Below are 15,930 nucleotides of genomic sequence, written 5' to 3' on the forward strand. Positions count from 1 at the left end.
CACCAATGGAAGTCAAGTTAATTTAAAAGGATGATCAAATTACATGCTGTCTGTAAAAAATACACTTCACCTTTAGTGTTATAGGTAGACTGAAAATAAAAGTATGAAAAGCATTATACCATGAAAATATTCATTTTTTTAAAAAGCAAGAGTAAAGCAGGAGTGCCTATATAAATATCAGATTAAGTAGACTTCAAAGCTAATATATGTACCAGACAAAAAGAGATGTTATATAATAACAAAGAGTAAATATGACAAAATGACATAAGAATCCTACTTTTTCATATACTAAATATCAGAACTTCATAAGTATATGTAGCAAAAACATAATTTAAAAGAGAAATAAATAAATGCACAATTATGTCCTGGGATTTGAATACTCCTCTCATCAATTTAGAGAACAATGGGACAGAAAATCAGCGAGGAAACAAAGGAATTAAAAAATATGATCAACCAACAGGCTCTAACAGATATATGTAGAACACTCCAGCCAACAAAAGAATAATATCCATTCTTTTCAATAAATATAAAATGAATTTATGGAGTATGCTCTGTGACCAGAATAGAATCAGACTAGAAGTCAATAATGGAAAGACAACAGAAATCCTCTAAAACAGCTGTAAATAAAACAGTACTCTATCAAATAACCCAGATGTCAAATGAGAACTCTCAAAGGAAATAAAAATATACATTTAGAACCAAATGAATATGAACATACAACCGATCAAAGTTTGTGAAATGCGGCTAAAGCAGTACCCACAGGGAAATTTATCACAAAAAATATTTACAATAAGAATAAAGAAAAGATCTCCAATTAGTAATCTAAACTCCCACTTCAAGAAACTAGAAAATAAAGATCAAAACAGGAGTGAAATCAGCAAGATGACTGAATAAGATGTTCCTCACCCACATCCTCCACAACAAGAATAATTTCACATCCATCCATGGACAAAAGTACCTAGGTAGGAGATTGTGAAACTCTGGTGCAGTCTAAGAATGAGGGGAGCCATTTTGATAATGCAGGCCCACAACCAGGTGGCTGACTTGCTAACTGTGGCTATGGCAAACAGCTCCATACCCTGAAGGACTTAGTCACAGCTCAATTTGCCTTTGGTTATGTCATCAGTGCCAAATGCTCAAGGACCTGGGAGGAGTCACACATCCCTGTGTAGGGTGACAGGCATATGGAACTCAATTCTGGCTATAGACCCTAAAGTAGCCTGTGAACCAATTCCAGCCCTTCTTGGCCATGGTCCTGGAACTGTCCCTGGAGAGCACTGGTTTAGACAATTACCAGTGGACAGACAGAGAGTCTTTGTAGAAGTCCAAGAGTCCAGGGGAGAGGTCCCAGCACACCACTGGAACAAAACAAACAAACAAAAATTCAAACTGGACACATTGCATAGCATTAGCAAAACAATTTCACTTTAGGAGTGTGAGCCTTCCCCCAGAGTGCCACAGCTCAGTGCCCAGAGAGAACTTCTCAGCTTGTGATTTCTCCCATGGAGGAAAGTGAGACTCTGTAAATGAGTACCTTGCTGGAGAGTGGCTGGAAGAGCAAAGAATAGGGCTCTTAGAGGTCACTAAATGGACATGGCACCTACTAACTATATCACATACTCTATCAAGAAGGCCCACCCATGAGACAATGGAAACTTCTTTACTGCACTTCCCCCAGCTTGTCTATAAGTATCCCCAACACTCTGGGTGCCTTACTCCCACACACCCTCATCCTGTGGCTGGTCTGAGTTCCCAAGAGCAGCAATACTGAGCCTTTGCAGATGGCTACTGAACATCTGTAGCAATCAGGCCCAACTCTGAGGGGTTGTAAGAAACCACAAAGTTGAACATTTAGTATTGCTTTAGGAAAAGCAAAAGGGAGGCTTGTCAGCATTAGAACTGGCTTGACAAGATCAAGAGAAGGCATACAAGCTTTAGTATTCTGCCATGAGACAGAGGTAGAGGTGTGGAACAGGAATACACAGAGAAAAGATCTCAGAAATCCTTGGAATCTCAAGTAGGACGGAAAGAAGATATTTATCTCCTGAAGACAGTCAGTAGAAACTGGAGGAGGTGACTACTACTTCAAATGAGAAGATAGCAACACAATAAGTAAGGAGATTGGATCAGTAATCTACTGCTGCTGCTGCTGCTAAGTCACTTCAGTTGTGTCCGACTCTGTGCGACCCCATAGATGGCAGCCCACCAGGCTTCCCCATCCCTGGGATTCTCCAGGCAAGAACACTGGAGTGGGTTGCCATTTCCTTCTCCAGTGCATGAAAGTGAAAAGTGAAAGTGAAGTCGTTCAGTCATGTCTGACTCCTAGCAACCCCATGGACTGCAGCCTACCAGGCTCCTCCATCCATGGGATTTTCTAGTAATCTACTAGCTCCTAACAAAAAAAGCCCAGGACAAGATGGTTTCATCAGGAACTGTACCAAGTATTTTTAAAAGAATGAATGCTAATCTTAAACTTTTCAAAAAAATTGGAGAGGAGAGGACACTTCTAAGCTCATTTTATGAGGTCAGCAATACCCACATGCCAAAGGCAGATGAAGACATTTCAAGAAAAGAAACATGCAAGCCAATATACCTGATGAATGTGTGTGTGTGTGCATGCTAAGTTGCTTCAGTCGTGTCCAACTCTTTGTGACCCTATGGACTGTAGCCCATCAGGCTCCTCTGTCCATGGGATTCTCCAGGCAAGAATACTGGAGAGGGCTGCCATTTCCTCCTCCAGGGACCTAATGAATATAGGTATGAAAATTCTCAATAAAATACTAGGAAGCTCAATTCAGTAGTACATTAGATGTCTCATACACCAAAATGAAGTGGGATTTATCCCTGGGATGTAAAGATAGTTCAACATACACAAATCAGTAAATGTGATACACCACATTAACAGAGTGAAAGATAAAAATCATATGATACTTTCAACAGCTACAGAAAAACCATTTGACAAAATTTAAAATCCTTTCATGATAAAAACTCAATAAAACTGACTTAGAAGGAATGTGACTCAACATAATAAAGGCCATATATGACAAGCCCACAACTAACATTATACTTAATGTTGAAAGGCTGAAAACTTTTCCTCTAAGATAGGAACAAGACAAGGGTGACCATTAGTACTGAAAGTCTGAGCCAGAGTAATTAAGCAAGAAAAATAAATAAAAGATATCCAAATCAGAAAGGAAGAAGTAAAACTGTTTGCTAATGACATAATTCCAGGTAGCTCTAACAGTAGAGAAACTGCCTGCAACACAGGAGACCTGGGTTTGACCCCTGGGTTGGGAAGATCCCCTGGAGAAGGAAATGGCAACCCACTCCAGTATTCTTGCCTGGAGATTCCCATGGACAGAGGAGCCTGATGGGCTACATACAGTCCATGGGGTAACAAAGAATTGGACATGACTGAGCGACTAACACTATACATAGAAAATCTGGAAGACTCCACCAAAAAACTGTTAGAATAACTGAATTAAATAAAATTGAAGGACACAAAATCCACGTACAAAAATCAGTTGGCTTTCTATACAATAAGAAAACAGTGAACTATCTGAAAAAAGAAATAAAACAATTTCATTATAATAGCATCAAAAAAGTATAAAAAGTGGGTTTCCATGATCAAATATGATTTATCCCAGATATGCAGGGTTGGTTCAACATTTGAAAATCAATTAATGAAATTCATCATGTCAATAGACTTAAAAAGAAAAAAAAAAGTACATGATTATATCTATAGATACAGAAAAAGCATTTGATAAAATCTAACACACATTAATGATAAAAATTATCAGTTAATTAGGAATAGAGGTGTACTTCCTCAACTTGCTAAAATCTGTCTACAAAAATCCTACTGTCAACCTCATATTTAATGGTAAGAAACTTCTAACTTGGCCACTAAGATCACATAAAAGCAAACATGTCTCCTCCCGTCACTTCTTTTCAATCTCATATGCAAATCCTTGTTTATGCAGTAAAGCCAGAAAAGGAAATAAAAGATATTTAGGTTGGGAAGAAAGACATAAATTGTCTTTATTTGCAGTTGATAGATCATCTATGTAGAAATCACCAAAGACTCTACAATAAAATCCCTTAAACTGATAGGCAATTATAGCAAGGTTGAAGGATGTAAGATTAATGTACAAAATACAATTGCTTTCTCTACATTAACAATGAACAAGTGAAATTTGGAATGGAATACCAAGATCATTTATATTAGCATCTCTCAAAATGAAATACTTAGGTATAAATTTGCTAATATGTACATGATGTATATGAGAAAAACTACAAAACTCTGATGAATGAAAGTAAGTAACAACTAAATAAATGGGGAAATATGTTATATTCATGAATAATAAGATTCATGAATATATTCAATAAGAATATTGTCAAGATGGCAGTCCTTCTCAATTTGACTTGTAGATTCTATGCAATCCCAAACAAAATCCCAGGAAGTTAACTTATGAATATCAACAAATGGATTATATAGGGATGCAAAAGACTCAGAATAGCCAGCTCAGTATTTAAAAACAAGAACCAAGGTGGAGTACTCATACTACCTGACTTGAAGACTTACAATAAAACTACCATAATTAACATAATATGGTATTTATTAAAGAATAGACACACAGATCAATAGATCAAAATAGAGAGCCCAGAAAGAAACTCTTATAAATTTAGTCAACTGATCTTTGATGAAGGATCAAAGGCAATACAATGGAACAAAGATAGTATTTTCAAGAAACGGTGCTGGAATAACGACATCCACATGCAAAAAATATAATAATCGAGACACATACTTTAAAAATCTCACAAATATTAACTTAAAATGGACCATAAACCCAAATGTAAAACAAACAAAAAAAACCCTATAAAACTCCAAGAAGATAACGTAAGAGAAAACTTACATGACCTGGGTATGGTGGTGTCTTATTGGATACAATAGCAGACACAGTCTCCATGAAATAAATAATAAGCTAGACTTCATTAAAAGAAGAACAATATCAAGAGAATTAGAAGACAAGCACAGACTGGGGGAACATACTTGCAAAAGATATAACTCATAAAGAATTATTATACAAAATATACAAAGAACTGTAAAAACTCAGAAGAAGAAAACAAATAACCCAATTAAGAATGGGCAAAATATCTTATTGGACACCTTAGCAAAGAAGATATACATATGGCAACTAAGCATTTGAAAAGATGCATCACACCATATGTCATCAGGGAAATGCAAACTAAAACTACCTACAGTGAGGTACCACTATACTTTCATTAGAATGGCTGAAATCAAGAACACTAGTACTACTGAGTGCCAGGAAGAATGTGGAGCAACAGGAACTCTCACTTATTACTGGTGGGGATGCAAAATGGTACAGCGACTTTGGAAAGCAGTTTGGTCATTTCTGATAAAACCAAATACACTCTTTGTGACCCCTATACAGTCCACGGAATTCTCCAGGCCAGAATAATAAAGTGGGTAGCCTTTCCCTTCTCCAGGGGATCTTCCCAAACCCAGGGATCGAACCCAGGTCTCTCACATTGAAGGCAGATTCCTTAACAACTGAGCTATCAGGGAAGCCCACCCTTACCATAGGATCCAGCAATCATGCTCCTTGGTATTTACTTGAAAGAACTGAAAAGTCACATCTACGATAAAATCTTCACTCAGATGTTTATACCCGCTTTATTAATAATTGCCAAAACTCAGGAGCAATCAAGATGTCCTTCAGTAGATGAATGGATAAATGTACTGATATATCCAGATAGTGGAATATTATTCAGTGCTAAAAAGAAATGAGCTATTCAAAGCATTGAAAGACATGGATGAAACTCAAATGCATATTGCTAAGTAAAAGAAGTCAATTTGAAAAGGCTATGTACTATATACTAGTCTGAGACTCGCTGACTGCAAGTCCCTTGGAGTCTCAGTCCAGGGACTAGGAGATCAAACCAGTCAATCCTAAAGGCAATCAGTCCTGAAAATTCATTGGAAGGACTGATGCTGAAGCTGAAACTCCAATACTTCAACAGAGGAAAAGATGGTTGGATGGCATCACCGACTCAATAGACATGAGATTAAGTGCCGGGAGCCACCACGGGAGATCCCACCCATGACAAGATCATGTGGAAGAGCCATGACGAGCAAGGCAGATCATTGCTCAAGGGACCACCTGAATCTGCTCGAGCATGTACCCCAAAACAAGAATCTGTCTGTCTTACTACTTTGTGCCTTTCACCAACTCTTCTGACATTAACAGGGGGCTATGCCCAACCACCTTTCTCTGGAAAAAGTCCACTTAGGGCTTTAGTTAATAAGTCTCCTGGGCATGAAAGGAATATTTCTATTTTAACCCCTCTGTTGGCATTCTAGCTTGCCTGACAGGTTTATCCATACTCTTGCAATTAACACACATGATTGTTCACAACTCCCCAACCTTGAAAGGCACAGGAAGCCAAAACATTCTAAAAGTCCTAATGAGCATAGAGCCCTTTAAGAGATGCAAAATTATCAGAATAGATAGTACTGGTAAAGGGCTTCATTACTGGGCCAATGCTTGCTGCCAAGTGCCCATATCCCTTATCCACTGTGCACCTGGGAGTGCATTGGTTAACATAGTTGGAATGTAAGAAAAACAAGTAGCAGCCTTGGAATTAACCACACCAGACCTTTGAGCTAATTGGTTCTTTCTTTGTTGTAACTCACTGCACCTTTGCTCCATGAGAATGTAACTCTGTTTAGTACTTTCTGAGGCTGGGAGAAATAAAGAAGAAACACTTAAAGGGAAAACAAGTTTTATGGCTGATCAGCCTTTATAAAAAAAGGGTCATAAAATGTCCACAGGCCTCCAAGGCCAGAAGACAATGTACACAACATTGTTTATGGGAAAGGTATGCAGAAAAAATCCTGGTTTTGATAAAGACAAAATAGACGTAACGTTTGGGCTGACTATGACTTTGCATCTTTCATTTTCCTCTACGTACAAGTCAAGGTATAAAAGTTCCTTTTGAAAATAAAGTTATGGGCCTTGCTCACCGAAGCTTGGTCTCCCCATGTCATTCTTTTTTCCTTTTCCCTCCTTTTCACTCTGTTCTTCTTTCAGGATGACTCCTTGGAACACAGGAGCTTTATTGGCTTTCTGTGTTAATCAAGGAAGATAAAGCCCTGTTCTCTGCTTTGCTATCCTTTTGCCTAGGCCGTCATCCTGAGGGTACCCCTGGATCCTGCTGGGGCTGGACCCTGGCAATTAAGCAAGCTCTGGGAGTTGGTGATGGACAGGGAAGCTTGGTGTGCTGTGGTCCATGGGGTTGCAAAGAGTCGGACACGACCCAGTGACTGAACTGAACTGAACTGGCATACTATATGATTCCAACAACACAACATTTTGTAAAAGACTATGTAAAAAAGCTACTGAGACAATAGAAAGATCCGTGGTTTCCAAGAGTGGGGTAAGAGAGATAAATAGGGAGAGCAAAGAGGATTTTTAGGGCAGTGAAAATTCTCTGCATGATACTATAATGACATACATATATATCATCATGTGTGTGCTCCATCACTCAGTCGTGTCTGACTCATTGCAACCCCATGAATTGTACCCGTCAGGCTCCTATGCCCATGAAATTATCCAGGAAAGAATACTAGAATGGGGTGCCATGCCCTCCACCAGGGGATCTTCCTGACCCAGGGATTGAACCTGAGTCTCCTGCATTGGCAGGTGGATTCCTTACCACTGTGCCATCAGAGAAGCCCATATATCATCATACTTTTGACCAAACTCATAGGATGTACAACACCAAAAGTGAGTCTTATTGGAAACTATAAACTTTGGATGGTTATGATGTGTCAATGTAGGTCTAACTTTATTAAAAAATGTACCATTTATGTGAGTGATGTTGATAATGGGGAAGGTTACACATGTGTGGGAGCAGGGGGTGACAGAAATCTCTGTGCCTTCCTCTCACTTTTCTTGGAAACCTAAAACTGCATAAAAACCATTTAAAAAATCCAGTACATAGTGAATGATTCTATTTATATAAAATATCCAGAAAAGGCAAGGTTACAGAGACAGAAAGCATATCAATGGTTGCCAGAGATGAGGGGTGGGAATAGGGGTTGACCGAAAAGGGGTTTGAGGGAAATTTGGGGGGAGATGGAAGTACTAGTGGTAAAGAATCCATCTGCCAATGCAGCAGACATAAGAGATATGGGTTCAGTCCTTGGGTCAGGAAGATCCTCTGGAGGAGGGCATAGAAACCCACTCCAGTATTCTTGCCTGGAGAATGCCATGGACAGAGGAGACTGGTGGGCTACAATCCATAGGGTCACAAACAGTTGGACAGTACTGAAGCAACGAAGTACTAAGTTGCTTCAGTACTGTCCAACTCTTTGATCATGAACTCCTTATTGGCAGATTCAGACCTAAACTGAAGAAAGTAGGGGAAACCACTAGACCATTCAGGTATGACCTAAATCAAATCCCTTACGATTATACAGTGGATGTGAGAAACAGATTCAAGGGATTAGATCTGACAGACAGAGTGCCTGATGAACTATGGACAGAGGTTCGTGACATTTACAGGAGACAGGGAGCAAGACCATCCCCAAGAAAAAGAAATGCAAAAAAAAGCAAAATGGCTGTCCGAGGAGACCTTACAAATAGCCGTGAAAAGAAGAGAAGCAAAAAGCAAGGCAGAAAAGGAAAGATATATCTGTGTGAATGCAGAGTTTCAAAGAATAGCAGAGAGAGATAAGAAATCCTTCTTCAGTGATCAATGCATAGAAATAGAGGGAAACAACAGAATGGGAAAGACTAGAGATCTCTTCAAGAAAATTAGAGATACCAAGGGAATATTTCATGCAAAGATGGGCTCAATAAAGGACAGAAATGGTACCTAACAGAAAGAGAAAATATTAAGAAGAGGTGGCAAGAATACACAGAAGAACTGTACAAAAAAGATCTTCACAACCCAGATAATCATGATGGTGTGATCACTGACCTAGAGCCAGACATCCTGGAATGTGAAGTCAAGAGGGCCTTAGAAAGCATCACCGTGAACAAAGCTAGTGGAGGTGATGGAATTCCAGTTGAGCTATTTCAAATCCTGAAAGATGATGCTGTGAAAGTGCTACACTCAATCTGCCAGGAAATTTGGAAAACTCAGCAGTGGCCACAGGACTGGAAAAGGTCAGTTTTCATTCCAATCCCAAAGAAAGGCAATGCCAAAGAATGCTCAAACTACCACACAATTGCACTCATCTCACACGCTAGTAAAGTAATGCTCAAAATTCTCCAAGCCAGACTTCAGCAATATGTGAACCGTGAACTTCCAGTTGTTCAAGCTGGTTTTAGAAAAGGCAGAGGAACCAGAGACCAAATTGTCAACATCTTCTGGATCATCAAAAAAGCAAGAAAGTTCCAGAGAAACATCTATTTCTGTTTTATTGACTATGCCAAAGCCTTTGACTGTGTGGATCACAATAAACTGTGGAAAATTCTTCAAGAGATGGGAATACGAGACCACCTGACCTGCCTCTGGAGAAATGTGTATGCAGGTCAGGAAGCAACAGTTAGAAGTGGACATGGAACAACAGACTGGTTCCAAATACGAAAAGGAGTACATCAAGGCTGTATGTTGTCACCCTGCTTATTTAACTTATATGCAGAGTACATCATGAGAAATGTGAGAAATGCTGGGCTGGAAGAAGCACAAGCTGGAATCAAGATTGCCTGGAGAAATATCAATAACCTCAGATATGCAGACGACACCACCCTTATGGCAGAAAGTAAAGAGGAACTAAAAAGCCTCTTGATGAAAGTGAAAGAGGAGAGCGAACAAGTTGGCTTAAAGCTCAACATTCAGAAAATGAAGATCATGGCATCTGGTCCCATCACTTCATGGGAAATAGATGGGGAAACAGAGGAAATAATGTCAGAATTTATTTTGGGGGGCTCCAAAATCACTGCAGATGTTGATTGCAGCCATGAAATTAAAAGACGCTTACTCCTTGGAAGGAAAGTTATGACCAACCTACATATCATATTAAAAAGCAGAGATATTACTTTGTCAACAAAGGTCCATCTAGTCAAGGCTATGGTTTTTCCAGTGGGCATGTAAGAATATGAGAGTTGGACTGTGAAGATAGCTGAGCACCAAAGAATTGATGCTTTTGAACTGTGGTGTTTGAGAAGACTCTTGAGAGTCCCTTGGACTGCAAGGATATCCAACCAGTCCATCCTAAAGGAGAGAGTCCTGCGTGTTCATTGGAAGGACTGATGCTGAGGCTGAAACTTTGGCCTCCTCATGTGAAGAGCTGACTCATTGGAAAAGACCCTGATGCTGGGAGGGATTGTGGGCAGGAGGAGAAGGGGACGACAGAGAATGAGATGGCTGGATGGCATCACTGACTCGATGGACATGAGTTTGGGTGAACTCTGGGAGTTGGTGATGGACAGGGATGCCTGGCATGTTGTGATTTATGGGGTTGCAAAGATTTGGACACGACTGAGCGACTTAACTGAACTGATGGTTTTTCCAGTAGTCCTGTAAGGATGTGAGAGTTGGACTATAAAGAAAGCTCAGTGCCAAAGAATTGATACTTTTGAACCTTGGTGTTGGAGAACACTCTTGAGAATCCCTTGGACTGCAAGGAGATCCAACCAGTCAATCCTAAAGGAAATCAGTCCTGAATATTCATTGGAAGGACTGATGTTGAAGCTGAAACTCCAATACTTTGGCGACGTGATGCAAAGAACTGACTCATTTGAAAAGACCCTGATGCTGGGAAAGACTGAAGACGGGAGAAGAAGGGGACCACAGAGGATGAGCTGGTTGGGTGGCATCACGGATTCAATAAACATGAGTTTGAGTAAACTCTGGGAGTTGGTAATGGACAAGGAGGCCTGGCGTGGTGCAGTCCATGGGGTCGTAAAGAGTCGGACATGACTGAGTGACTGAAGTGAAAACTGAAGGATGAGTTCGAAACCTAGAATGTGGCTATGATTGCAAATTCTGCACATTTAAAAAAAATATTGAAATGTACACTGACAATGGGTGAATTTTATGGTAAGTATGTTATACCTCAAAAAAAGCTGTAAAAACATTTTTTACATCTGAGAAAGGTAAAAGTATTACTGTCATGCTGCTTATGTTATCACAAGTATAACAAAGATAGCTGTGACTAAGCAGAATAATACAGAAAATGGAATCTCAATGTAGGTTACCTAATCACCTCTACCTAGTTAAATCACTTAATAGCCCCAAACCATTAAAATTTACTGAGAAACCTCCCATCTATCTTTGAAAAAATACATTAAAACACCTTTTGAAAAACAAATAGAAATATTCTAAATTTCAATATCTATTTACTTGTTCTTATTGTTCTTTGGTATTCACTTTGTGGATTCTATTTTCCAAGTTTTAAATAACAAATATGAAATATATAAAGCTTTGATTCCTAGAGGCAATACTTCTCTGACTTAACCAGAAAAAGATGACATAATAGAATTTTCCATCTTAAATTCTGTTTCCCAGTTCAGCATAAATTACATTCACAAAACCAGTTACACACATATGCTTGATGTATTACCTTGACTGACTTGTCAGCCTGAAGTCAACAGTAGCTTCCTTAAATAAACCAATCCCTTCAATATCAAAGACCTCATCCACATCAGGTTCAGTAGCAATCAGCATCATGGGAAACGTCCAGATCCCATCTGTCATGCACTCTACTTTCAGTGTAACTTGAGACCTTGAATAGAAAAAGAGATTTATAAAGGATATTGCAGGAAAACAAGCAAAGGGGATATAGTATAGCAGGTTAACATCTAAGGTGAAAATGTAAGTAAACTGTGGTTTCAGTAAAAAAAAAAAAAAAAAAAAAAACTGAAACTTTTAATTCTTTTAAAAAATGTAGATGGAAAAGATGTGGATGGGCTGTTTACATCTAAGGAATAATTCTGTAGGTCAGAGTCCCTATTATTACCCTCCCTTTGAGGTAATTATTTCACAGGGTATCTCATTTACTGTCTAGTTACTTACTAAGAATTAGTAACATTTGTAGAATTCACTCTACAAATTTTCTGCACCCACCATAGAATATCATATTACTTAAGAATCTGAGGAGAGGTTGGCAAATGGACCCAAGTGTTACACTAAAAGGTATTCCATAAGGGGATTTTCTGTTCAAACTAAAACATCATGAAAAAGTTCTTTGAACTCTTGCTTCACATAGAAAAATTATATTTTCTGTGAAAACTTACAATGCCCCCAAAGCTGACTTAAACTGAAGCTTTAAAAAATTAAATTACAACTGATAAATATCATGAATACTTTACAATAACATGTAATTGAATGGCAATTGAATTGATGAAGACAGTAAATATAGCCTTCTAAGCAGTTGGCTCTGAAGAAGAGTGGAGACATAGTAGCTGACGGTGAAGAATAGTTACTCATGTGTTTGCTTGCTTCGGGTGGAAATAACTCAATCACATAGCTCTATAGTTGTAAGCCATATCATACGTCAGAATGGACCAAGAGATCACAGTCTTCTTACATACATCTTGTAGAACAGTTCTGGGAACTCTTAGCCTCTTTAAATTGGACTGTGAAGTTATTCAACAATTTGGGGAACAGTTAGATAATATATTATCAAATTTGAAAGGTGCAGACACTAAACCAGTTAATTCACTATTAGTAATTTCCCTCAGATATACTTCAAAGATTTCAAGAAGCAACGTGTATAAGGATGTTCAATGCTGCATTCCTTATACTATATAAAAAAAAAAAAAAACTGGTACCAAAAATTTAAAAATATCCCTTCAATACAGTGCTAGTAACATTAAAATGGAGTAGCCCTCATAAACAACAAAAGAGTCCAAAATGCAGTACTTGGGTGCAATCTCATAAACGACAGGATGATCTTGGTTTGTTTCCAAGGCAAGTCATTCAGCACCACAGTAATTCAAGTCTATGCCCCTACCACTAATGCCAAAGAAGCTAAAGCTGATCAGTTCTAGGAAGACCTAGAAGCCCTCCTAGAACTAACACCAACAAAAGATGTTCTATTCATCATTGGGGACTGAAATACAGAAGTAGCAAGTCAAGAGACACCTGGAGTAACAGGCAAATTTGGCCTTGGAGAAGAGATACCTGGAGTAACAGGCAAATTTGGCCTTGGAGTTCAAAATGAAGCAGTTCAAAATGAATTCTGCCAAGAGAATCCACTGGTCAGAGCAAATACCTTTTTTCAGCAACACAAGAGACAGCTTTACACATAGACATCACCAAATGGTCAATACTGAAATCAAACTGATTATATTCTTTATAGCCAAAGATGGAGAAGCTGTATATAGTCAGCAAAACGAAAACCTGGAGCTGACTGTGGCACAGATAATCAGCTTCTCATAGCAAAATTCAGGCTTAAACTAATGAAAGCAGGGAAAACCACTAGGCCAGCCAGGTAAAACTTAAATCAAATCCCCTATGAATATGCAGTAGAGTGACAAATAGATTCAAGGCATTAGATTTATAAACAGTGTGCCTGAAGAACTATGCATGGAGGTCCGTAATACTATATAGGAGGAAGCAAAACCATCACAAAGAAAAAGAAAAGAGCAAGAAGGCAAAGTGGTTATCTGAGGAGGCTGAAGAAAGAAGAGAAGTAAAAAGCAAGGGAGAAAGGGAAAGGTTACAGCCAGCTAAATGCAGAGTTCCAAAGCACAGCAAGGAGAGATAAGAAGGACTTCTTTGATTAACAGTGCATAAAAATAGAGGAAAACAGAAGGGGAAAGACTAGAGATCTCTTCAGGAAAATTGGAAATATCAAGGGAACATTTCATCCAAAGATGTGCACAGTAACAGACAAAAACAGTAGAGACCTAGTAGAAGTGGAAGAGATCAAGAATAAATGGAAAGAAAACATGGAAGAACTGCACGAAAAAGATCTCAATGAACTAGATAACTGCAAAGGTGTGGTAAGTCAGCCAGAGCCAGACATTCTGCAGTGTGAAGTCAAGTGGGTCTTAGGAAGCACTGCTGTCAGTAAAGCTAGTGGATGCAATGCAATTTCAGTAGAGCTATTCAAAACTCTAAAAAGTGATGCTGTCAAAGTGGTGCATTCAGTATGTGAGCAATTCTGAAAGACTCAGTAGTGGCCGCAGGACTGGAAAAGGTCAATCCTCATCCCAGTTCCCAAGAAGGGTAGTACTAAAGAATGCTCAAACCGTTGGACATCTCATCTCCCATGCTAGTAAGGTCATACTTAAAATCTTGCATGCTAGGCTTCAGCATTATGTGAACAAAGAACTTCCAGACATCCAAGCAGGGTTTAGAAAAGGCACAGGAACAAAAGATCAAATTGCCAACATTCACTGGATCATAGAGAAAGCAAGGGAATTCCAGAAAACCATCTACCTCTGTTTCATCAACTATGCCAAAGCCTTTGACTGTGTAGATCATTAACAAATTGGAAAGCACTTAAAGAGATGAGAATACCAGACCATCTTACCTGTCTCCTGAGAAACCTGTATGGAGGTCAAGAAGCAACAATTAGAACCCTGTATGGAATAATTGATTGGTTCAGGATTGATAAAGGAGTACGAGAGGGCTGTCTGTTGTCATCCTGTTTAACTTATACACTGAGCACATTATGAGAAATGCTAGGCTGGAAACAAGATAGGTAGGAGAAACATGAATAACCTCAGATATGCGAGTGATACCACTCTAATGGCAGAAGTGAAGAGGAACTAAAGAAACTCTTGATGAGGTGAATGAGAAGAGTGAAAAAGCTGATTTAAAACTAAATATTAAACAAACAAACAAACTAAGATCGTGGCATCCGGCCCCATTCAGTTCAGTTCAGTCGCTCAGTTGTGTCCGACTCTTTGCGACCCCATGAACTGCAGCACGCCAGGCCTCCCTTTCCATCACCAACTCCCGGAGTCCACCCACACCCATGTCCATTGACTCGGTGATGCCATCCAACCATCTCATCCTTTGTCATCCCCTTCTCCTCCTGCCCTCAATCTTTCCCAGCATCAGAGTCTTTTACAATGAAAAAACTAAAGAAAAAAAAAGGTCAAGGTCTTAAGGAATAATATTTTTGTTTTTACTATATTTTATTTTTTGTAAAAACACATTTAAGGCTCTGACCATTACTCTTATTATGTCAGCAGTATTCTATGAAAGGATAAACATGAAAAATTACCTTGTTTTTACTGTTGTGCAACAGTGTTAATATTTTCTTTAACAAACCCATGAAAATTTTGTTGTACTTTTTACCATGTCAATCAGGAAGAGAAGATTTAAATTTGATACTTACTTAAATTATGTAGGAACAGTGTGATTTGGGTATAATTATTTTCTTGTTCTTTTTTCAAAATTTAAAGCTATTGGTTTTATTTATTTATTTTAATCATTTAATGGTATGTCTTGCAGTGAACCATCCCAAATACATATGGAAGAAGAAATGACAAAAACAAATGAGTATGTGTGCATAAAATAGAATTATTAAACTACATCAGAACACCACAAGACACTCACAAAAATTTATAAATCATGAATATAAGTTGTCCTAAATCAGCTTCTCAAATATTCACCAAGAAGCTCTAAACTCACCAAATGTGGAACAAATATAAATTCACATTGGTTCTGTTCATACTCACTAATGATAACATTTTCCCCTTCTGGTTTTTGCTGGTAATTTCCCTGTCACTGAATCAACATAATACTAAGCTAAATGTGAAAAAATACTAACATATAAATGTTGAGTCACTAAGTTGTACCCGACTCTTTGTGATTCCATGGACTACAGTCCACCAGCTCCTCTGCCATGGAATTCTCCAGGCAAGAATACTAGAGTAGGTTGCCATTTCTTTCTCCAGGGGATCTTCCTGGTCCAGGGATCTAACTTGTGTCTCCTGC

At 38.6% G+C, this 15,930-nt stretch overlaps 1 protein-coding gene across 4 annotated transcripts in view; it reads right to left on the reverse strand.

Annotated features, from left to right (window-relative positions):
• Nucleotides 1-15,930, reverse strand: part of CFAP47 (cilia and flagella associated protein 47) — a 502,646-nt gene that overhangs the window by 30,008 nt on the left and 456,708 nt on the right. For all 4 annotated transcript variants that reach the window (XM_024988430.2, XM_015461736.3, XM_059883840.1 and 1 more), the window contains one exon: nucleotides 11,597-11,758. In XM_024988430.2, the coding sequence (XP_024844198.1) occupies nucleotides 11,597-11,758 (162 nt within the window). The remainder of the gene's footprint in view (nucleotides 1-11,596; nucleotides 11,759-15,930) is intronic.

This window comes from Bos taurus, chromosome X, assembly GCF_002263795.3.
Source record: "Bos taurus isolate L1 Dominette 01449 registration number 42190680 breed Hereford chromosome X, ARS-UCD2.0, whole genome shotgun sequence".
NCBI lineage: Eukaryota > Metazoa > Chordata > Mammalia > Artiodactyla > Bovidae > Bos > Bos taurus.